A 26,494-nucleotide genomic window follows, 5' to 3' on the forward strand; every position below is an offset into this window, starting at 1 on the left:
TTCACATGGAGAGAAGAGGCTAGGAATAAGAAAAGTCTCATTGACTATGTTATTGTTGATAGTGATGTTTTCTCCCTGGTGCAGGACACCAGAGTGTACAGAGGATTTGAAATTGGAAGTGATCACTATTTAGTCTTGAGCAGGATAAAGTTGAATTTCATATTGAAAAGAATAACATGTACGAAAGTTTTAAAGTGAACAAAAGTTGAGCAGCTCTCAGATGTGAACTGCAGGCTAAAATACACAAAGATTATTGAAGAAAAAATAAAAGAGTTTGAGAACAGGAATCAAACCTTGGAGATTCAGTGGCATACTCTGAAGAAAACATTGATTCTGCCAGAGAGGCATGTGGTGAGGTTATCTGTAAGGATGAAAAAATCAGAACTCCCTGGTGGACACAGGAGGTTAAAGATGCAGTGAAGAAAAAGACAGCATACCAAAAGTTCCTGTCAAATAAGTCAGCTTGTGCTCTTAGAGAATATAGAGACAAATGCAAGAATGCCAAACACTGTGTAAAACTAGCTAAACAAAAGTCATGGGAGGACTTTGGCAAGAATACAGAAAATAAATATCAAGAAGGTGGCAAAATATTCTGGAGGTTGTTGAAGAAGCTTAAGAATGGAGGAAAGATTGCTGTAAAAGGAATTAGAGATGATAAAGGTGACATGAAAACGGGAGAAAAAAATATCCTTGAAGTATGGAGTAATTACTTTGAAAAACTGCTAAATGAAACAAGCAGTGATGACAACACAGTGGTGAAATACGCTGACCAGGCATGCAGGCAGGAATACATATTCATACTTGAAGTAGAAAAAGCCATCAAAGGCTTGAAATATGGAAAGGCAGCAGGAGTAGATGATATTCGACCAGAAATGGTGAAGTATGGTGGTGGTATCTTACAGTGGCTGCACTGCATAGTTCAGAAAGCCTGGACAGAGGGACAAATTTCCGATGATTGGAGTAGAGCTCTCATAGTACCCATATGTAAAAAGGGAAATAAAACTGCATGTGAGAATTACAGAGGTATTTCCCTACTGAGTGTTCCTGGCAAGATCTATGCAATTATACTTCAGAAAAGGTTGAGAAGAATTGTGGAAGAAAAGCTTGGTGAAGAACAAGCTGGATTCAGGCCAAATAGAGGCTGTCAGGATCAGATCTTCACTTTACAACAAATAGTCGAGAAAGCATGGGAATATAACAAAGATCTGTATTTAAGTTTTGTCGATCTGGAAAAGGCATATGACTAGGTGCCAAGAGAGAAGCTATTCAATACGCTGCAGTTACATGGTGTCAATGGGACATTATATCAAGCAATACTTTATTTGAGTTGTAAGTCAGCAGTTAGAATTGAAGGAAGTACAGGAAGATGGTTTAATGTTAAATCTGGTGTGAGACAAGGATGTACATTATCCCCTCTGTTATTCATTATCTATATGGATCACATTATGAAGGAAAGTGGTATTAAACATGATATCAAAATTGGAGATGTTAATGTCAGCTCTTTGCTTTATGCGGATGATGTTATACTTCTAAATAAATCTGCTACAAGTCTGCAAGATTCTCTGACTAAATTGAATAGCTGTTGTAATAGATATGGTATGAAGGTCAGCAATAAAAAGACAAAGACAATGAAAATAGGCAGAATCATTGAAAATGTCAACTGTGTTGTGAATGGAGAACCTGTGGAACAAGTAAAACATTTCAGCTATTTAGGCACGATTTTTAGTGAAGATGGTAAATTAAATATAGAAATAGACAACAGAATCAGCAAAGCTGGTATGGTAGGAAGTCAATTGAATAAATTCATATGGAATAAGAGAGAAATTAGTTGGAACACTAAATTAGCCGTATACAAGACAGTGTTCAAACCAGTTTTAACTTATGGATCTGAGAGGTGGGTCAGAAGTAAAACACTTGACCAAAGACTAGACACCACAGATATGAGAGTCCTGAGAAAGATTATAGGCGTGAACAGATGGCATCAATGGCAGTATCATATTAAAAACGAGGATATTAGGAAAGAACTTGACATTGTCAGCATCCAGGAATGCGTTAAAAGAGCTAATCTCAGGTGGTATGGTCACTTAAACAGAATGGGCGAGGAAAGATTAGCAAAACAAGTGTTCTCTGCCAGGTTGGCAGCAAAACGACCCAGAGGAAGACCAAGATATAGGTTGATTTATACGGTACAAAGTGCTTTAGATGATAGAAATATAAGATCTGATAATGTTGGAGTCGTGACAAGTAACAGACTGATTTGGAGGAAAATTGTAGATAGGAAATTAATAATGATGTAATTTTTTTCATGTAGTAATATCATATCCTGTACACCCCTTGAGGGTACATGGCAGGAATTTGATGATGATGATGAAATAATCATAATTTAAAATTCTGAATATTTTTACGTATTGTTTATGTTAGTATGTTTATTAGTTTTAGTTTATTGTCGGTACTTGCGATGTGCCCATTATTGAAATTGTTTTGTCAAAATGAAATGTAAAGAAGTTAAAAAATTGACGTACTTACTGGATTTGAATAGTTGTATTACTTTAAACAATTTTATTGTAGTTTAAAATATTAAGTGTTGTGTTTTTTGAAGACATTCTCTTGTTGCCAATGGAAACAGCATGTCAGCCATTATACCTAGTTTCTTGCTTGCCAGTTTCATGGAGTGCGCATGCTCGTTGAAAAGTTTGATGTGTAATCGACAGCTGACAGAGCGTTCGGTATTGAAGTAACGGAGAAATAAACAAGAGAGTGTTCGGAGAGAAAATTAGAACACAGGCCAGTAGATTCAGAGGAATGAGTTTTTTTATCTGAGAATTGGAGGTAAATCAATAGTATATTCCAAAAAAGGAATCGTGGAACTATGACGTTTCAAAGTGGAATAAGTATTGATAAATAAAAGAAAATATTGTTATAGATCGTTTTAAAAGGAATATTCGAGGAAACGCTAATTGGAAGATTTATAGTAGATTCCGAAAAGGGAATCGTAGAAGTGTGAATTTTTTAAAGTGGGAGAGTTAAGACTGTCAATAAGCATTAGTGAATAAAAGAAGTTGCTATTTACGTTCTAAAGGAATGTTTGAGAAAACTCTGATTAAGAAGTTTCATCTGTATTAAGGATGCCGGATCTAACTATTATTTCTACTAAAAAGAGACAGAATTGAGTTAGGAAGAATTAATGTGTGCTTCATTTGGCCTCGTCATCATCGACATAGATGATGGAAGAGAGAAGAATAATGTGTGCTACATGGGTGATGAGAAAGGATCCTGTGAAAATGAAGAATAAAGTCATATCTTTGGAAAAGGGCTTGACAGAGAGAGAAACTGGCTATGAACATTTTGTCATTGTGAAAAACGAAGTGTTTAGTCTAGTCTTAAGTGTAAGACTATTTTTAAAAGAGGCCTTGGATCCAATTAAATTTGTAGTTAGTTATGTAATATTGTCCGGAGTGTATATATATTAAGTGTTTGTGTTTTATTAAATGTGTTTATTTTGTATTTTGGCCTTAAGTCAGTGATTTTTTGGATTCTGAAAGCAATAGTAAAAAAGAGGTCATCGCACCAATCGGAGTGAACCCTCATGGAATAAATAAATAAAAGCACTCGGAAATAAAAAAAAAAAAAAAATTGTTGAACAGAGATCATCTCTATAAAGAGATAGAAATAAAGATAAAATAAATAAAAATACTATATTTGAACAATGGCGCAGCCGGTAGGATAATATTAAATAAAATAATCTCTCCTATAATTATTACAATGGTGCAGTCGACATGATTGTTATGATAATATTCTCTATAAAGAGATTAAATAGAAATAAATCATCTCTATATACAGGATAAAATAATAAATAATTAAAAATATCTAACTATTAACAACAATACCAGCTGCTTCAGAAATGTTCCAAAAACCCAGTTTTCCGCATTAAGAGCTGCATTAAATTAATAATAGTGAAATATGCAACATCGCTTACTTATATGGACAGTCCCTAAGTTATGTAAGTTACATTCTGCAAACTTTATGTTAACTCAAATTTTACATGTCGGGTTTAATCCCTTTACCCATTAATAACACACTACTACGTCTTTACAGTATGTGTATGCATTAGTGTATTAACATGTTTTAAGTCTCTGCTGTTAGTTTGTCACAGAATTAACACAAATTAGATTTCAATATGCAATTATTAATCCAACGTAATATAATATAACATAACTATATAAATAGTGTAAATATGTGAGTAAATAGAACAAAAAAGAAATTTAATTTGGCTGTTCAACCTTTATGAAATGATCAAGATGACTAAATAAATATGATTGTTTCTTTTCGTCATAAATCTCTCCATAACAGGTATTTTTCTTTGGACTTCCAAGAACTTGACATTAGGATCCATGCAAATACTAAAAATACAGTAGCCCCCCCCAGTTTTGAAAAAAGTGCACAAAACAGTCGAGAGCCACGCCAGTTGAAATATGCATATGAAACATGTAATGACCTTTGAAAGATTTTCTTAAATAAATTTAATATAAAAGAAAGATTATACCTTGGCTTCTTCAGCTGTGATTCGGTGCAAAATAAATCTTCCCTTTACATCATAAAGCAGCCTAAAATATTCTCCTGTTTTCTCAATAGTTATTACATCTGAAAAGGTAAAAATTATACTACTAATGCAAATCCAGCATAAACTGAAATAACAAACTTGTAACATGCACAAATATTTTCAGTGGATAAACATAAACCAGAGATTTAAAAAAGATGCAATCATATATACAAGACTCAGAAGCATTCTAATGTCGTCAGGGTTAGCCTAGTGGCTGTGTGCTTTGCAACCATATGCCTGGTGAAGGAGTGTCCAAGGTTTGATTCCTGTCGGTGATGTGAGAACCTGAAGGGGATTTTCTTCAGCCATAGCCAAGTTAGCTGGTCTTGGGTTTGGACAGTAGGGTTTTCCCCCCAGTTTATCCTGGAATTTTTCATCCCATAAAGCAGGCAAACCGGCCTTGAGAACTCACCACTACAGGACATAGGATACACCAGGGTGTAGGACTGCCCACCTTCCTGTGAACGGTTTGAGGTTCGATGATTAATAAACTCTCGACACCACAAGGTAAAAGGAAGATGAAATGAGAAGCATTCTTTACTAATAAATATAACTAATGAATTATCTCATTTAAAATTTAGTTTTTATAATAAATTTCATTGAACACCATTGCTTTAGTCACCCAAATAGCCACATGAATGAAATACATCAATTCATGCTTCTTATCCATGTCATTCTAATGGAATCTTAATGTTATTTCTATTTCAATGGAGATTTTGCATCCATGTATTCAGGGTCATGAAAACAAACATCAAGACAAGTTTAGTGAGGAGAAAAAAAAAAAAAAACTTTTAAAAAATATTAAATCCCACATTGTTTTAAAACCGAATAAGAAACTCAAGATTGCAATCAGAGTTTCATGGCGAATATAGTATAATAAAACTAGAAAATAAAAGTATCGGCAATTACTAGCATGAGCTAATGCAAGTAGTCCTAATACGTAGTACAAACACAGGCAACTCGCAGCAAAGATAGGTAAAGTTCTGATCGCTATTCTTGGTATTTTCCATAATGTAAAAACACATTTCCTAGGAAATGTATGCTGTTATTACATTATGGTGGGAGGTCACTACCCAGACCGGTTTCAGCCTTTATCGAGGCTTCATCAGTGAGTAGCTAGACCAAATTAATACCAAAGGGTATAGTGAAAAGACATTTTTACATTATGGAAAATACCAAGAATAGCAATTTAATTTAAATAATGTTTATATCGCCGAAATGAAGCCTATTGGCTCTTTATATTTAAGTAACTTAATGGGGCACCTTTTTGACAACTCATATAGCAGAGTATATAAGTTCTTTTCGCTATACCCTTTGGTATTAATTTGGTCTAGCTACTCACTGATGAAGCCACAATAAAGGCTGAAACTGGTCTGGGTAGTGACCTCCCACCATAATGTAATAACAGCATACGTTTTCTAGGAAATGTGTTTTTACATTATGGAAAATACCAAGAATAGCGATCAGAACTTCACCTCCTTTGCTGCAAGTTGCCCGTGTTTGTACTACGACTACTTGCATTAGCTCACGCTAGTAATCGCTGTTACTCTCTGATTCCAATCTATGAGTTTCTTATTCGGTTTTAAAACAATGTGGGATTTAATATCTCCTTAATTTAAATAATGGCTATTTTGCCGAAATATAAAGTATCATAAATATATGATACTTTATATTTAAGTATCATAACTAATGAATTATCTCAAAATTTTTCATGTAGTACTATCATACCCTATACACCCCTTAAGGGTACATGGCAGGAATTTGATGATGATGATAAGCATGTGATCAAAGGTAAGCTTACATGCAATGATAATTGAGGGAGGGAGATCTTACTGAACATTTGTTCCTCTCAGTTAAGTTAAAAGGATGCTGTGTGCCAAATTTCATTGTTCTTACAATTTAGAACAGTGCTTCCCAAACTTATGGATGTAAAGGCCACCTTGGAAAAATTAAAATATTTCATGCCCACCCCCCCCCCCCCCATAAGAATATGTCATTGTCATATTCCCATGATTTCTCATGGGAATATGACAAAAATCTATACTTAAGTTTTGTAGATCTGGAAAAGGCACACAAGGTAATTAGAAAAAAGCTTTTCAAAACACCATAATTGTATAGGGTAAATGAAAAATTATACTAAGCAATAGATAGCAGATATTTAAGACGCAAACCAGCAATTAGAATTGAAAATAATAAAGGAAGATTGTTCAATGTAAAATCGGGTAAGACAAGGATGCACATTATCTTCATTCTTATCTACACTAGTGGCCAAAATTGTGGAAACCTTTTGGAAAAAGTGTATTTTTGAGGTTTGATGGCTCATAACACCACTTTTTTTTTTTGGTGTAATATCATAAAATTATATATCAATGGAAAGATAATTTAATCAAGAATGTAATGCCACAAAATTTGTTCAATTATCTGTATTCTATGAAATGTTATAGCCAAATAACCAGAAAAAAGAAGCACAACTTGCTTAGGGTTGATATGAAGTAGCTTTCCTTCATTTGAATGTAGCCAATGAGCATGAGTGTTTATAGAACCAATCAGGTGTCATCGTGTTTTGGCAACGAGCCAATAAAGGTCACAGTAGGATTCAGCTATTGATGTCATGTATTGGAGCTGAGAGGAGGACATTTGTCAGTGTGTTATGTGATTGCTATCAAGTTGGTTGTTTTTTTTGTGTTCTTTTATTTAGTGAGCTTGTAAAACATAATAAAATTAAAGAAATGATGCAAAGAGTTGACTAGTCATCCAGAAAGCGATGGAAAATAGTACTATTAAGTGAACAAGGCTACAGTTATGAAGAAATTAGAAGAAAAATTGTGGAAACATAACCAAAGGTGGCATTTCTAAATTTTTGAAGAGGTATAAGGAGACTCAGTCACTACAAAACCAGACTGGTAAAGGCAGGAAAAGGTGCACAACAGCAAGTGATGATAGAAGAAAATCATCTGGGTGTATACAAGATGAAATGGTGCAATACAATGTGAAGTTGAGTGCAAGGACTGTTCAGTGCAGACTGCAGGAATTTGGTCTAAATGCTAGAATTCCACAAAAAAAGCCATTTTTATCTCTCAAACAAAGGTTGAAAAGATTAAGCTGGGCTAAAACCCATGTTAACTGAACAGCGGAACACTGGGACAGTGTTATTGGAGTGACGAGACCAAAATCTCCGTCTTTGGTAGTGATGGCATAAAATAAGTAAGGAGAAGATTTGCATCCTGACTGCATTACACCTACTGTGAAACACCCACTTAGTGTTATGATCTGGGGTTGTAGGACATCAAAAGGTGTGGGCAGAATTTGCTTGATTAATGGAAATATAAATACCCAAAAATACATAAATGAAATACTTGAGCCCAAACTGAAGCTTCTGCAAGTGATCTTTTCCAAGATAATGAAGCATTTATATTTCAGTAGGATTCAGCTCCATGTCATGTTGCTGCTGAGTGCAAAAAGTGATTTCAAGATAATCATATTCCACTGCTAGAATGGCCTGGGAATAGCCCAGACCTTAACCCAATCGAAAATCTATGGAGCCAACTAAAGAAACTCATTAGTCAGAAGCAACCCAATTAATAGGAGCAATAATTCAATCTTGGTTTCACATTATAACAGCTGCAGAACTAAAAAACTTGGTTCACTCCATGGAAGGCGTTGTAAGGCCGTAATTAACGCTAAAGGTTACCCAACTAAGCATTAATTCACATTGTGAGAATTTTTGTATATCTAATTTTTTCTGTGTTTCACTTTTCTTCTTTATAACTGCTGTTCTAATAAAAAAAATCCTTCATAAAAGTTATTGCATTACATTCTTGATTAAATTATATTTCCATTAATATATAATTTTATGGTATTACTCTAAAAAAAGTGGTGTTATGAGCCAAACCTCAGAAATACACTTTTTCCAAAAGGTTTCCACAATTTTGGCCACTAGCGTATATGAATCATTATGAAAGAATGTGGCATTAAACATATTAGAATTGGAGATTACAAAATAAGATCTTTTGCTTTATGCAGATGACAATATACTCCTAAATACACATGGTGCAAGTCTCCGGTACTCTCTAAATTACATAACAGCTGTAACAAATTTGGCATGAACACAGAAAACATCAGGTACATTCTCAATAGAGAACCTATAGACCAAGTAAAATGTTTCAGCTATTTAGGCATAGTTTTAGTGAAGATGACAAATTAAATAAAGAATGAATAATGGTTTAACAATGGTTTAAGGTTACAAAAATTTAATCCAAATTTAAAATAAAACTTTAAATCAGAAAATTAAAGTTTCTCGTATAAGTCTTTCCTACATAATTTTATTATTGTACCAATTCTCCAGTTAACAGCTTTCTACAGCAACATGGAAGAATTAAGATCTAGAAAGGCTAATTTTTCCTTCAAAAACCAGTTATACCAACAAATCGAAGGAACAGCAATGGGTAATCCAATATCTCCTGCTACTGCCAACTACTTCATGGAGCACTTCGAACAATGTATCTTTGACAACATTACACCCAGACCTAACCTTTGGTTCAGATATGTGGACGACATTTTTGCCACATGGAAGGGCATTATAGAAGAATTACAACAATTTCTCTCAAAAATAAATGCACTTCATCCAAGGATCCAGTTCACCCTAGAAGTAAATAAGCAGTTAGCCTTTCTAGACCTCTTAATTCTTCGTCAACCAGATGGTAACCTACTATTCACAGTCTATAGGAAGGAGACTCATACAGACCAGTACATCCATACTGAATCACATCACCATCCCAGTCAAAAGGCAGGTCTATAAAAACACTAGTTCATAGAGCCCACTCTTTTTGTTCTTCACAAGAACTATTACAAAAAAATTACAATATATTAATTCCTCCTTCATATCCAATGGTTATAAGAATTCCTTCATAAACAGAGCTTTAAGTAGTCGTGCTCCAGCATCCTCTTCAAATGCAGAAGGACCTACACGTATACCTATCCCCTATGTACAAGGCGTTAGCAAACGCATAGCTAAAGTGTTAAAACCACTAAATATGTGTGTGGCCTTTCGACCCGTCAGAAAAATCTCCACATTCCTCATGTCTCCAAAGGACAAGCTCCCACATCTCAGCTATCCAGGTGTCTACCAGATTCCCTGTTCATGTGGATTATCATATTTCAGACAAACAGGAAGATCTGCTCTGATTCTCCTATCCATATCACCAGTTTAGTATCCATCCTCATCTGCTCCAATTTGCACAACAGTATTCCATGGGGTATCCTGTCAATAGCCTTAGCAAAATCCAGTACCACTGTGTAGCCATTTCCTTTATCCAACTCAGATGTCATTCTATTATAAAAAGTTAATAAATTGCTAAGGCAGGATCGACCTTTAACAAAACCATGTTGACCCCTATAGAGTATCATATCCCGATCCACCCATTCTTGAATTTTGTCTTTAACCAACTTTTACCACCACTCCCGAGATGGTGATTGGTTTGTAATTAACTACCACAGTTTTAGAGCTACCTTTATGCAAAGGAATTACTTTGCCTTCCTTCCACTCCCTAGGGACCATAGAGTCCAAACTTAGGTTAATTAACCAAATAAGGGGCATTGACAATTCCTTTGCACATTCACGTAACACCCAAGCTGATATTCCATCTAAACCTACAGCAGTGCTTGCATTTAAATTTTGCAATATACTAAGTACCTCTGATTTCTTAACTTCAATTCTCACATTAGTTATTGTTACAGGTATATCCTCACTTGGATGATAGACTTTTGAAAATTGATCACTCAGTAACTCTACTATTACATCTGAATTTGTCAACTCAATACCATCAAGCACCCACTAAAGTTATCGTTCCAAAGTCATTCTTCCTTTTACTTGCCACATATCGGAAGAATTCTTTGGGATTACCCTTGATCTCCTTGGCTAAGGTCGTCTCATAATCTGATTTAGCTTACCTTACTATGCTGGTAACCTTCCTAGATTGAGTCTTGTACTGATCGCCTTTCTCCTTGTAAATTCTCCATAACATTTTCTATTTTTGCAGATCAAGCTTGATACTACTACTTCATCTAACACCTACCTTGTTGGGGATACAATCTGATATTGCCTTCCTCAGATACCTACTGATTTTATCCCATGCACTGCTAACATCTTTCCCCTGCAATATGTTCTGCCATGGGATGGCTACAAGTTCACTCCAAAGTTTCTTATAACTGCCTAACCTGTAGTTCTGTATATACCCTTCTTAAGAGAGAAATTCACAAATTTTGCAACCTTCCAAGTCAATACCACATGATAGCTCTCACCAACTGGAGGTAACGAGGACACCTTACTTATGCATATATCCTCTGAACCAATGACCAGGTTCAACACTCTCACACCACGTGTCCCTTCAGTTATGTGCTGTTTCAAGTAATTATCTTGTAGAAGATGTATGAATTCCATTTCCTTTTTGCCACATGATATTTCCTCCTCCCAACTGATATCACCATAATTAAAATCCCCATAATCACTAACCCTGCACTCAGGGGTGGCTCGTCTATAGGAGCCAGGACCCACTCATATTTGTATAACTAGCCCAAAAATTGTAGTTTTAAAAAATATGTTTCTTGTAATTATTATTTTTTGATCATTTCCAACACGTTTTATCACCATCATCAAATTCCTGCCATGTACCCTCAAGGGGTGTACAGGATATGATAGTACTACATGAAAAAAATTACATCATTATTAATTTCCTATCTACAATTTTCCTCCAAATCAGTCTGTTACTTGTCAAGACTCCAACGTTATCAGATCTTATATTTCTATTGTCTAAAGCACTTAGTACTGTATCAATCCACCTATATCTTGGTCTTCCTCTGGGTCGTTTTGCTAATCTTTCCTCGCCCATTCTGTTTAAGTGACCATACCACCTGAGATTAGCTCTGCTAACGCATTCCTGGATGCTGACAATGTCAAGTTCTTTCCTAATATCTTCATTTTTAATATGATACTGCCATTGATGCCATCTGTTCGTGCCTATAATCTTACTCAGGACTCTCATATCTGTGGTCTCTAGTCTTTGGTCAAGTGTTTTACTTCTGACCCAGCTCTCAGATCCACAAGATAAAACTGGTTTGAACACTGTCTTGTATACAGCTAATTTAGTGTTCCGACTAATTTCTCTCTTATTCCATATGAATTTATTCAATTGATTTCCCACCATACCAGCTTTGCTGATTCTATTGTCTATTTCTATATTTAATTTACCATCTTCACTAAAAATCGTGCCTAAATAGCTGAAATGTTTTACTTGTTCCACAGGTTCTCCATTAACAACACAGTTGACATTTTCAATGATTCTGCCTATTTTCATTGTCTTTGTCTTTTTATTGCTGACCTTCATACCATATCTATTACAACAGCTATTCAATTTAGTCAGAGAATCTTGCAGACTTGTAGAGGATTTATTTAGAAGTATAACATCATACGCATAAAGCAAAGAGCTGACATTAACATCTCCAATTTTGATATCATGTATAATACCACTTTCCTTCATAATGTGATCCATATAGATAATGAATAACAGAGGGGATAATGTACATCCTTGTCTCACACCAGATTTAACATTAAACCATCTTCCTGTACTTCCTTCAATTCTAACTGCTGACTTACAACTCAAATAAAGTATTGCTTGATATAATGTCCCATTGACACCATATAACTGCAGCGTATTGAATAGCTTCTCTCTTGGCACCTTGTCATGTGCCTTTTCCAGATCAACAAAACTTAAATACAGATCTTTGTTATATTCCCGTGCTTTCTCGACTATTTCTCGTAAAGTGAAGATCTGATCCTGACAGCCTCTATTTGGCTTGAATCCAGCTTGTCTTGTTCTTCACCAAGCTTTTCTTCCACAATTCTTCTCAACCGTTTCTCAAGTATACTTGCATATATCTTGCTAGGAACACTCAGTAGGGAAATACCTCTGTAATTCTCACATGCAGTTTTATTTCCCTTTTTATATATGGGTACTATGAGAGCTCTACTCCAATCATCGGGAATTCGTCCCTCTGTCCAGGCTTTCTGAACTATGCAGTGCAGCCACTGTAAGACTCTTATAGCACCATACTTCAGCATTTCTGGTCGAATATCATCTACTCCTGCTGCCTTTCCACATTTCAAGCCCTTGATGGCTTTTTCTACTTCAAGTATGGATATGTATTCCTGACTGCATGCCTGGTCAGCGTTTTTCACCACTGTGCTGTCATCACTGCTTGTTTCATTTAGCAGTTTTTCAAAGTAATTATTCCATACTACAAGGATATCTTTTTCTCCCGTTTTCACGTCACCTTTATCATCTCTAATTCCTTTTACAGCACTCTTTCCTCCATTCTTAAGCTTCTTCAACAACCTCCAGAATATTTTGCCACCTTCTTGATATTTATTTTCTATATTCTTGCCAAAGTCCTCCCATGACTTTTGTTTAGCTAGTTTTACACAGTGTTTAGCATTCTTGCATTTATCTCTATATTCTCTAAGAGCACAAGCTGACTTATTTGACAGGAACTTTTGGTATGCTTTCTTCTTTTCCTTCACTGCCTCTTTAACTTCCTGTGTCCACCAGGGAGTTCTGATTTTTTTATCCTTACAGACAACCTCACCACATGCCTCTCTGGCAGAATCAATCAATGTTTTCTTCAGAGTTTGCCACTGAATCTCCAAGGTTTGATTCCTGTTCTCAAACTCTTCCATTTTTTCTTCAATAATCTTCGTGTATTTTAGTCTACAGCTCATATCTGAGAGCTACGCAACTTTTATTCGCTTTAAAACATTCTTACATGTTATTCTTTTCAATGTGAAATTCAATTTTATCCCGCTCAAGACTAAATAGTGATCACTTCCAATTTCAAATCCTCTGTACACTCTGGTGTCCTGCACCAGGGAGAAAACATCACTATCAACAATAACATAGTCAATGAGACTTTTCTTATTCCTAGCCTCTTCTCTCCACGTGAATTTGTGCACATTTTTATGTTGGAACATGGTGTTAGTAATAACCAGCCCATGTCCTGAGCAGAAATCCAACAGATATTTACCATTATTATTAGCTTTGCTCTTTTCTCCAAATTTTCCGAAAATATTTTTGTATGTCTCACAATCATTTCCTACTCTGCTATTTAGATCCCCAACAAGGACCAACTTTTCATTTTTCATTGTGTCAGTTGCTTTTTCTAAAGCCTCAAAAAATTCCTCCACTTCTACTTATAACTAGGCACAAATAACTCTCATTATCCAGTTCCCCATTCTCATATTTGCCCACATTACTCTACTTGAGACTGACTGCCATTCAAGAAGATTAGCCTCGTATTTTGTGATGAATACTATGGCTACTCCTTCTTTTCCTTGATTGTCATTGCCTAAATATAACATTTTGTATTTATTGCTCAGAAAGATCTCACCAGTTTTGGTCTTTTTTGTTTCAGTCACCCCTATTATGTCAATCTGGTACTTATCTAATTCCTCAGCTAGCTCCATTTCTTTGCCATTCAGGTTTTATTGTTTAATAAAAAAATTACTGTAGTATTTTGTGGCAATATTGTATAATGCGACTTAGTACGGTCTCTGGGGCCAGTCAGAGCTGGCCCTAGAACTTTTGGTGAGATTGCACTGACTAATGCCAAAAATTCTGCCCTCTTATTTCGAATGCTTCTTGCATTAGCATACAAAAATTGCAGATTCCTTTTAATTCTTGTACCAACTTTAGAACTGATATACATGTCACTAATTTCAGTAGTCCCATGCAGTTTTTTTATACACTCTATTCTGCGAATAAGGATCAACAAATATACAATCACTGCTTAAGTTTCTCCCTCTTACACTCAACTTTTTCAATTTTAGTTTCCCTGCCCAGTTACTTCAACTTGTTCAGAAAAACAGTAATTCCTTCAATCGCTTATGACCTTCCATTGTCAGATGCAACTCATCTCTTGCATATAGCTGTCTTTTGCCTTCAAGCATGCTCCATACATCAACAAATTCCAGACCTATTTTTTTGCACATTCTTGCAATCATATCATTCATTATCATCACTCATCTACTTAACTCATAATTGTCAAAATGAGGCAGCACACACATTATCCTCCCATTGACACTTTTCTTCTTCACGATATCTAACAATGTTCTTAAATCTGTTTCTATTGTCACCAGCTGCCACTGAGTTCAGGCAGTGGCAGCTGGTGACAATAGAAACAGGTGGGGCCAGGGGCCAAAAACAACTTAATTTTGCTACCCGATTTATACTTCCACTCAGGTCATTTGTACACACCATAACTATCATCTTTTCTGCATCATGCCCTCTCTTCATTGTTCCACCAGCCAAGCACTTCTAAGGCATACCGCTCTCCATACCCTTAATCATAGAATCACCATATTTTACCACTCATAACTTCATTCAAGCCGAAACAAGAGTCACTCACGGCCTCAGTTTCTACGCTATTCAGCATGACTCTCCGTTTCATTACTCAATGCTTTTTTACTAACTCCCTCACAACATCTCATTTCTTCTAGACCTCTTGTGCTTTCATTTTGTTGACTCCCAATCACTCCCACACTATTTATTACTTCATCAATCACCAAAGACTCTCCCATACTTAATCCTGTTCTAGTTACTTCAGCTAAAGTAATCTCCATAGTTCTAATTTCTCCATTCAACACATTTAACTCAGTTTTAATTTCCAGAACCTCCTTACTGAGCACTTCCAATTCTTCTTGCAGAAGATGAGGGTCACTTTTCATTTTCACGAACTCCTGCCTTCTGCTAACGGTCCCTCTAAGATAATAACGGCATTATTATCATCTTAGAGGCATACCTGATACAGGTATGCCTCTTAAACAAGCAATGTGGGTTATTTTTCCACTAAACACCTGGGACATCTCAACTTTTGAGATACCAATCAGCTCTGCTCTTTTCTTTATCAAACTCTGAAAGCTCCTGTTTTTCTCCATTGTGATCAACAATTTAATGATTACTGCCCAGGTATTTTGCATATATGCTGCATAAGTGACATTTACATACATCAGCATAATTTTCTAATTCGGTGACTAGTAGCATAGTTATATTTATAAAAGTATTCGATTCAAAGATATTTCAGTTTAAATAAAATGAAAATTCATTTAGTAATAGAACTCAAATTCAACTAATTTCTTCATTAAAAATTCGTGTTTTAAATTATACTCTAACACAACTAATATAATTTGTTATAATAGATTTCCTAGAAGCAAATTTTTTATAGCAGTATTCATTGCTGGACTTGGGCCATGACTTTTTAGCACAAATTATGAATGGATTAACTATAATGAGAGTTGATGACATCATGTGAGACGGTGAAAGTTTTAAAATCCAAGATTAGTCTAAATGAATAGGTCTTTCAACATATTCAGACAAAAGCAGTGATGTTTTGTAATTAAAAATTTTTAGTTTTACTGACACGTTTTAAGGAATGATCATTCTATTCAATTGCTGTTTCACACACCTTACTTATCACCAATGACAAAACCATAACTAAATACTATAAAATAAACAAGCATATTTCGGCATACCCATGAATCCAGCTGGATAGGTAGTATCTGTTCTTACTTTTCCATCAACTTTAATCAATCGCTGCATGGTAATCTTTTTTGCTTCAGCGTATGTTAAGGCATATTTCATTCTGTTTCTTAACATTATAATCAGTGGCAATGACTCTCTCAGCTTATGTGGCCCAGTACTGGGTCGTGGTGCCTAAAAAGAGAATTGACAAAAAACTTAAATACATAAGGAAATAAAGACACTTCTTTTAAATAAACAGTACAAGCTACAATAACAATGATTAGTCATTTTTGACATGTGCATCCTATCCACAAAAGGTTATTAGCCTTTTGTGGATAGGATGTATACATCATTAGTATTAAATTAAATGACTGGGCTAATATTAATACTAATATGTGTACATCCTATGTATACATATTAGTATTAAATGACTGGCTATAAGTTATAATTCAGATGCATCTCCATGCTCTGAGACCAAATGGAGGTTTCGAGTCACTTCAAGTCAGTAAACAGGTTCAGTCTCACACAAGGTGATGAAATTCATCTCTACCTAAAGACATTCAACAAGACATCTATGCCCATGGATCTGATCCCACAACTTGTTAGAGCAGGAATTTGAGGCAATGACCACTCCACCAATCAGATCAGTAACTTGAACTCAGTGATTATCATCCATGTTTTTAAATGAATGTATACAACCGCAAACAATTATTATTACTGTTAGCATTTAACATAGTAAAAACATAAAGAAATGTATTACATTAAATCTCGGTTGGACAATTTTTGGATCACGAATGGCATGTTGGCAGAGATGTGTGAGAAGGGAGAGAACATTGTTAACATGTGGGATACATTTGAAGGAAAGATGGAAATGTACAAAAGTGACAGGTTACATTTAAATGGATTTGGTGAGAGTCAGACTATTGCTGCAAAGAGGAACAAATGAAGAGAGCAGAGAAAGTAAGAGGTGAAGCAGATCAGGAGAGAGGAACTGGTGAGAATGAAGTGATTGTAAATGAGATTAGTAGTACCATGTGATAGAATGATACTGCAAGATGGTATAAGATATTGGAAGTAATAGTGAATGTTTGTATTAGAATGGTCAGTATAGCAATAGGATGACCTGGGGATGTACAGGGTGAGTTGAGTCTGAAGAAACAGATAGGGTAAGTGGAGATAAAGGCAACTGGGAATGGTTAAGTGTGGAGAAATCACAACCTACAATTTTTTATTTTATCCTTACAATTTTCCTCCAAATCAGTCTGTTACTTGTCAACACTCCAATATTATCAGATCTTATATTTCTATCGTCTAAAGCACTTTGTACAGTATCAATCCACCTATATCTTGGTCTTCCTCTCGGTCGTTTTCCTGCCAACCTGGCAGAGAACACTTGTTTTGCTAATCTTTCCTCGCCCATTCTGTTTAAGTGACCATACCACCTGAGATTAGCTCTGCTAATGCATTCCTGGATGCTGACAATGTCAAGTTCTTTCCTAATATCCTCGTTTTTAATATGATACTGCCATTGATGCCATCTGTTCACGCCTATAATCTTTCTCAGGACTCTCATATCTGTGGTCTCTAGTCTTTGGTCAAGTGTTTAACTTCTGACCCAGCTCTCAGATCCATAAGTTAAAACTGGTTTGAACACTGTCTTGTATACAGCTAATTTAGTGTTCCGACTAATTTCTCTTTTATTCCATATGAATTTATTCAATTGACTTCCTACCATACCAGCTTTGCTGATTCTGATGTCTATTTCTATATTTAATTTACCATCTTCACTAAAAATCGTGCCTAAATAGCTGAAATGTTTTACTTGTTCCACAGGTTCTCCATTCACAACACAGTTGACATTTTCAATGATTCTGCCTATTTTCATTGTCTTTGTCTTTTTATTGCTAACCTTCATACCATATCTATTACAACAGCTATTCAATTTAGTCAGAGAATCTTGCAGACTTGTAGCGGATTTATTTAGAAGTATAACATCATACGCATAAAGCAAAGAGCTGACATTAACATCTCCAATTTTGATATCATGTTTAATACCACTTTCCTTCATAATGTGATCCATATAGATAATGAATAACAGAGGGGATAATGTACACCCTTGTCTCACACCAGATTTAACATTAAACCATCTTCCTGTACTTCCTTCAATTCTAACTGCTGACTTACAACTCAAATAAAGACTAAGTATTGCTTGATATAATGCCCCATTGACACCATATAACTGCAGCGTATTGAATAGCTTCTCTCTTGGCACCTTGTCATGTGCCTTTTCCAAATCAACAAAACTTAAATACAGATCTTTGTTATATTCCCGTGCTTTCTCGACTATTTGTCGTAAAGTGAAGATCTGATCCTGACAGCCTCTATTTGGCCTGAATCCAGCTTGCTCTTCACCATGCTTTTCTTCCACAATTCTTCTCAACCATTTCTCAGGTATACTTGCATAGATCTTGCCAGGAACACTCAGTAGGGAAATACCTCTGTAATTCTCACATTCAGTTCTATTTTTCTTTTTATATATGGGTACTATGAGAGCTCTACTCCAATCATCGGGAATTCGTCCCTCTGTCCAGGCTTTCTGAACTATGCAGTGCAGCCACTGTAAGACTCTTATAGCACCATACTTCAGCATTTCTGGTCGAATATCATCTACTCCTGCTGCCTTTCCACATTTCAAACCCTTGATGGCTTTTTCTACTTCAAGTATGGATATGTATTCCTGACTGCATGCCTGGTCAGCGTTTTTCACCACTGTGCTGTCATCACTGCTTGTTTCATTTAGCAGTTTTTCAAAGTAATTATTCCATACTTCAAGGATATCTTTTTCTCCCGTTTTCACGTCACCTTTATCATCTCTAATTCCTTTTACAGCACTCTTTCCTCCATTCTTAAGCTTCTTCAACAACCTCCAGAATATTTTGCCACCTTCTTGATATTTATTTTCTATATTCTTGCCAAAGTCCTCCCATGACTTTTGTTTAGCTAGTTTTACACAGTGTTTAGCATTCTTGCATTTATCTCTATATTCTCTAAGAGCACAAGCTGACTTATTTGACAGGAACTTTTGGTATGCTGTCTTCTTTTCCTTCACTGCCTCTTTAACTTCCTGTGTCCACCAGGGAGTTCTGATTTTTTTATCCTTACAGACAACCTCACCACATGCCTCTCTGGCAGAATCAATCAATGTTTTCTTCAGAGTTTGCCACTGAATCTCCAAGGTTTGATTCCTGTTCTCAAACTCTTCCATTTTTTCTTCAATAATCTTCGTGTATTTTAGTCTACAGCTCATATCTGAGAGCTACGCAACTTTTATTCGCTTTAAAACATTCTTACATGTTATTCTTTTCAATGTGAAATTCAATTTTATCCTGCTCAAGACTAAATAGTGATCACTTCCAATTTCAAATCCTCTGTACACTCTGGTGTCCTGCACCAGGGAGAAAACATCACTATCAACAATAACATAGTCAATGAGACTTTTCTTATTCCTGGCCTCTTCTCTCCATGTGAATTTGTGCACATTTTTATGTTGGAACATGGTGTTAGTAATAGCCATTCCGTGTCCTGAGCAGAAATCCAACAGATATTTGCCATTATTATTAGCTTTGCTCTTTTCTCCAAATTTTCCCAAAATATTTTTGTATGTCTCACAATCATTTCCTACTCTGCTATTTAGATCCCCAACAAGAACCAACTTTTCATTTTTCATTGTATCAGTTGCTTTTTCTAAAGCCTCAAAAAATTCCTCCACTTCTACCTTAGTAGAACCTTCTGTGAGCCCATAGGCACAAATAAGTCTCATTGTCCAGTTCCCCATTCTCATATTTGCCCACATTACTCTACTTGAGATTGACTGCCATTCAAGAAGATTAGCCTCGTATTTTGTGTTGAATACTATGGCTACTCCTTCTTTTCCTTGATTATCATTGCCTGAATATAACATTTTGTATTTATTGCTCAGAAAGATCTCACCAGTTTTGGTCTTTTTTGTTTCAGTCACCCCTATTATGTCAATCTGGTACTTATCTAATTCCTCAGCTAGCTCCATTTCTTTGCCATTCAGGCTTCTTACGTTGATAGTACCGATCTTTAACCCTGGTGATGTTGAGTTGGGATTTATTTTCAGATTTGTTCCAGTGGCTGACTTTTCGCTGTTCACCCTGGTTCCCTGGCGAAAACAACGGGGGCCTTGTTTAACTGGGCGACGCCCCAGCCGGCATGAAATTTTGTCATGTTGTACCATCATTCTATATTTTGGTTTAACCAATAAGAATACAATTTGGTCGGATAAATCCCAAATTGCCAGCCCATCCTCGTCCGTCCAGTATCCAAGTAGATACCCAACAGGGTGCACCACGAGAAGGTGAGGATTGGACATTAGGTCAGAAGCCCTGGTCAGTTCTCCGCATTCCTTTAAAGGCTATGTGGAGGTCTCCTCTCAGTTATACAGCTTTGACCCTTAAGCAACCCTGATTGCATCAGTTGGATTATTATATTAAAAACCAGGATATTAGGAAAAAACATAACATTGTTAGCATCCAGGAATGTGTTAGTAGGGCTAATCTCAGGTGGTATGGTCACTTAAACATAATGGGAAAGGAAAGATTAGCAAAACAAGTGTTCTCTGCTAGGTTGGCAGGAAAAAGACCCAGAGGAAGTCTAAGATATTGGTGGATTGATACAGTAAAAAGTGCCTTTGAAGATAGAAATAAGATACTGATAATAATAATATCATCATCATCAAATTCCTGCCATGTACCCTCAAGGGGCGTACAGGATATGATAGTACTACATGAAAAAAATTACATCATTACTAACTTCCTATCTACAATTTTCCTCCAAATCAGTCTGTTACTTGTCAAGACTCCAACATTATTAGATCTTATATTTCTATCATCTAAGGAACTTTGTACAGTATCAATCCACCTATATCTTGGTCTTCTTCTGGGTCGTTTTCTTGCCAACCTGGCAGAGAACACTTGTTTTGCTAATCTTTCCTCGCCCATTCTGTTTAAGTGACCATACCACCTTAGATTAGCTCTGCTTTCTAGTTAGGTGACCTTTACATGTAACTTTTTAGTTATTTACACAACTCTTAATTAAATGTTTGTCAGATGTTTACTCATGATTCAAATACATACATGGTAAGCATAATAGGTTTATAGAACAGATGCTTGCTATATGGTTTAAAAAAAAAGAAAAGATATCTGTGCGTGTGCTGGCAACACTAGCACCATTTAAAAACTGAAAAATTTCTGCATTTAGTAACTATAACTGGTCACCTCCAATTGCAAAAAAAGGGACAAGTGATGATCATTAGTCTACATTAGTCAACTTGGAGACAGGAAGACAGCTGCTATGGTGTCAGACTTAATAACAATTAGGCTGGAATAAATAATACTGTTCTCTTAGTCCTGTAAAGAAGTACTTCATTCTGTTTGTAAGATTCATTATCCATGAAGTAAAACATGAGATGGTTCCTTAATTTACAATCAAGTCTTTGACCTAAACTTTGATTTTAATGACATATTCTGCAGAGATATATGGATCATATAAAATTTCAGGTAAGTGATATTAGCTAATATAACACTTTGAAATGTAAACATTAATCCAGGATTTTCATTTTCATAATTTCACTCTTCTAGTTCTTGCAGTATATTTCCCATTATTGTGCATTTATTATCCTGTTATCATTTTGTGTGGTTCTTCCCAATCTTTGTGTTACAAGTGATTTCTTTGAAGCCCCTTGGTAGGAAAGACTGGTTCAATTCCTTATCTATGATACAAGGAACATAAATTTATCAAGTCATTTCAACTAAAGGCAAGCTAGTCAGTTTCATACACAAACGTAGGTTCCCCCCCCTTTTCTGGAAACTGGTTTTTCATCCTTCAAAACAGGCAAACAAGCCCATGACTGCAGGCATAGACTACTTCTGGGAATGATGGTAGCTTGCACTAGCCCCTGGTTAGGAAGTAATAACTTCTGACCAATACCTCATCTTGAATCCAAACAATACTGGTATCCTGGAAATTCCCATATGTCTGGAAACTCACAAGAAGTGATTTCACACAATTTTCCTTTCTTACTTTCTGCAATTCACCAAGTGACAGTCTTTTGCTATGAAATTTAGTTTTATAGTATGACATTTTTGAGCTTTAAGTGTTTGTAATAAATAACTTTAAAATAGCATTGATTCTATGTTATTAAGGCCAGGACTTTTTCATAATTTGCTGTAGCACATCATTTCATGTACACCCCTTGAGGATACCCATCAGGAATTTGATAATGATGATCATTTCATTATAGTGGTATTCACTATACTGCATTTATTTATATAGCTTTTTACAGTTACATAATTTACATATAGAAAATGCATAATGGTAATTACATGGGATAAACAAAATTCACTACAGAAGTGAACTGAAATAATTCTGAATAAATGTATACTTACAAAAACACCTCCCAACTTGTCCAACATCCATGATTTCGGTGCATTTAATCTTTTGAGATGTTTTTTGGGTCCTCGTGCCTAAAGGGACAAAAATATAATAATTAATAAGATGAAAACTGAACTTCAGAGCAAAAGGCATAAAACATTTGTCAGCTCTTATTCAATTCGCTGAATGTGAATATAACTCATTTCAATACTACTATGCAAACGTTCACAAAATGATTGATCCAATAAATATAGTTTTGAAAAAATATTAGCCTTGTATTGTACCTCCTAATTTATGCTTCACGATACAGGTATTCAAAACCAAATATAAGCATTGCCTATATATGCCTATAAGGATCTGTTACAAAGTCAGATCATTGTTCCCCAAGTGTCCTATTTCTGTATAGTGTGTGTATGTGCTTTCTTACAGCTATTTTGTTTTGAGGGATGAAAAATTTAGGTTCTGGGGAAAAAAAACTTTCCATCTCCATATGAGACAGACTAACTCACTCACTCAAAAGATCTATTTGAGTGAGTGTCATCACTGCCAAAGCACTTATTCAATTTTGTTAAGGACACATGCAGATGTGATAGATTTGTATATGATCGACTAAAATTAACACACGAGCCACAGTAGTAGGTTTTTTTATTACGTAAATATTTCGTCCTAGGTATCTTAGGACATCATCAGTACAGTAGAACAATACCAGGAATGACACAAAGGATAGGTCCAAGATACCTAGGACGAAATATTTACACAATAAAAACCTACTACCGTGGTTCACATGTTAATTTTAGTCATGAATTCTCCACAGGTTTCTCTATATAATCAACTTGTATATGATCATTTGTGTAAAGCAAAGAGTAAAGATTAACATCTCCAATTTAGATAAAGTTTAACACCCCTTTCCTTCATAATGTGATCCACTACATAGTTTGCCATTGTGCTATCTTTTCACTTCTTCAATTCTCAGAACTTTTATCATATTTTTAATTATCATAGGTCTCTGATTAACTGCTTTATTTACATTAAAATTTGTTTGAACGCTGTCTTCCATACTTCCAGTTTAGTGTTTGACTAATTTCTCTTTTATTCCATGTACAAGAGGGAGGGGGTAGAATCTGGAAAGTTCTGAAAAACACCCAGAACAAAAATGTTTTTTCGTATAAAATATTCTTTATAAAAAAAATTCATATAAAAATGTTTTTACAAAAAATAACTTCGTTTAAGATATATATAAGACAAAATTAAATTTTGTTCTACGTGTTTAACAGAACTTTCCAGACTCTCCCCATAAACTTATTCAACTGACTTCCCACTATACCATCTTTGCTAATTTTCTGTTCACTAAAAATTATACTTAAATATTTGAAATATTTTACTTATAGACTTTCTAATGAGGTTCAACATGGTAAGGTCTGGCAGGTGAAAGACAGGAGGCACAGCATTCCTCATTTTATCTTTTGCCAAAAGGCATTACATACTCATACCTCAATGCTAATTAGTCTCCTTGGTCAATATGGTATTTTCTTCAGTGAGCTCCAGAATTAACATCCATCCTGTATTGCCACAAAGCTATCATACTTATTCAGCTTCTATCCAACAGCATCGAAGGAACATTTATCCAACCTGTTCCAAAAAAAACTAGGACGATAACTCAGTCAAATTATTATCGTATTACTCTCACTTTGATGCTCTCAAAAATATGAAAAAGGTTATTAATGGCAAATCGCTTCACTATCTTGAGATCCACCAAGGGTTTAAGTGTTGGATCTGAAAATAGCATCAGTAAATATACCCATAACCAAGGTAGACACTGGAGGAGAGTGACCATGCAGTCTTGTTCTGAGAAATTGCCAAATGCAGAATTCTCTGTAAGGTTGGTGATTATGAGGGACTCAGCAGTCATCATGGTACAGTGCCATGGCTTGAGAAGCTGCAAGGAAAGAATGTCAGTAGTGCATGGCAAGTGGTCAGAGATTGTTGAGAGTAGCAGTATCAAACTGCATATCCATGGTCGGGAGGATAAACCAAAGTTGGAATTAAGTGGATGAGGAGGTGTATGTGTGTGTGTGTGTGTGTGTGTGTGTGTGTGTGTATATATATATAAAACACATTGCAGATGAAATTAAGAAAAAAGTGATCAGCATACTCATGAGCAGTACAAAGTGCAAGAAAGAAAGATGACTAGTATGATAAGAAAGGCCACATCAGACTATGAGAGAGAGAGAGAATTAGCTAAACTCAAGAGTTTTTTCGTGATGTAGAAAGTAAGACCGAAAGTAAGTATGTAGAAAGTAAAGTCCATGCAGTTAGCCTAGTGGCTGTGCACTTCGCAACCATTTGCCTGGGGAAGGAGTGACCTAGGTTCAATTCCCATTGGTGATGTGAGGAGCTGAAGGATCTTCCTCAGCCATAGCAGAGTTAGCCGGTCTTGGACATGGAGAGTAGGGTTTTTCCCCCCAGTTTATCCTAGGGTTGTTCATCCAGCAAAGCAGGGAAACCAGCCTTGAGAACTCAACACTACAGGATATAGGATACACCAGAGCATAGGGTTGAGAACCTTATCCTGTAAACAGCTTGAGGTCCGATGATCAATAAACCTTTGAGACCGCAATTTAAAAGACGGTATAAAGAAGTTAAGATAAGACGAGAGAGAAAGTAAGACGAAAAATGAATGGTAGGATGACTTTAAACAATGCTCATGGTAGGAAGGTGACTGAGCCAAAAGAAACAGTTGAATTGCAGAGTGATCATTTTGCAAATGTGTATTATTCAGATTGCATTTTGCAGTTGTTGATGTTAGAGACGCATCAAAATTGAGGTAGATGAACAGGCGTTTAGCATACTAGAAAATATGAATGTGAACACAGCACTGATGCTGGATGGCATATCAGCCTGTGTACTATGTGAATGTGCAAGAGAACTGGCATTGCTTCTGACAAAATTGTTCAATCAGTCTCAGCTCTGGAAGGGTTCAAAGGGAATGAAAAGAGGATAACCTAATACCATTGCATAAATGTGGCTCCAAGACAGAAGGTAGCAAGCTATAGACCAATTAATATCGGGAGTGGTTGTTAAAGTATTGGAAAAGTTGATGAAAGGTAAAATACAACAGTGGGCTTCGTAAAAGGTTACCTGTCTTAGTAACTTATTCACATTTCATAATAAAGTGACAACAGAACTGGATAAAGGTAATGGCTACACAATTGAAAATTTTCTATTGTGTTAATTGTACAGAATTCCTTTCTATCCCCCCCCCCTCATCCATCTATCACCCACACCCTTCAATATATCCCCATAAGAAGCATTCCACAGACGACCAGTGTGGTTACTCGTTTCTGAATCTTTTCCACCAATTCCTGATCTACAAGAAATGACTTCCAGCATGTTTCAGTTTAGGAATGGATTTAAAATGAGTCAAGGATAGCTGTTCATAAAAAAGGGATTAGACAGAATAAGACAAGCACTTGAGATTTCAGAGGAAATAAGGAATTAAAGATCTTAACAATTAGACAAAAAAAAAAAAAAAAAACTGCCATTACAAGCCACGTTATCTCAAGAAGAGTGGTCACTGTATAGATGTTGCATCCAAGAGTATTTCCTCTCACTGCCATCAAAATCAACCTCCCTCAAACAAAACACAATCATGCCAAATTCACTACCAAGAAAAATTTCATATCCAATTTTACCAACATTTGTGACATAAAAAAATGAGTATGCCATCACTCTAGCCAGACGTACTGCCATCGGGGTTATAATACAATGGAACATATGAGTGATATCCAATTTTCAATTTCATTTACGACATTAAAAGTAGCACAACAGTAACCCCTTAATGACAGGATTTAGATATTCCCACTAAACATCA

The 26,494-nt window shown here is 35.7% G+C and overlaps 1 protein-coding gene across 1 annotated transcript in view; it reads right to left on the minus strand.

Moving 5' to 3' along the window:
- Positions 1-26,494, minus strand: part of LOC150096258 (small ribosomal subunit protein eS4) — a 69,141-nt gene that overhangs the window by 33,967 nt on the left and 8,680 nt on the right. The window contains exons 2-4 of the mRNA XM_090408937.1: positions 22,638-22,715; positions 16,179-16,359; positions 4,544-4,641 (exon numbers count right to left, since the gene is read on the minus strand). Of these exons, the coding sequence (XP_090265063.1) occupies positions 4,544-4,641; positions 16,179-16,359; positions 22,638-22,715 (357 nt within the window). The remainder of the gene's footprint in view (positions 1-4,543; positions 4,642-16,178; positions 16,360-22,637; positions 22,716-26,494) is intronic.

The sequence above is a fragment of the Typopeltis vanoorti genome, chromosome 19, assembly GCF_054136105.1.
Source record: "Typopeltis vanoorti isolate ZY-2024b chromosome 19, IOZ_Tvanoo_1.0, whole genome shotgun sequence".
In the NCBI taxonomy this organism is placed as follows: Eukaryota; Metazoa; Arthropoda; class Arachnida; order Uropygi; family Thelyphonidae; genus Typopeltis; species Typopeltis vanoorti.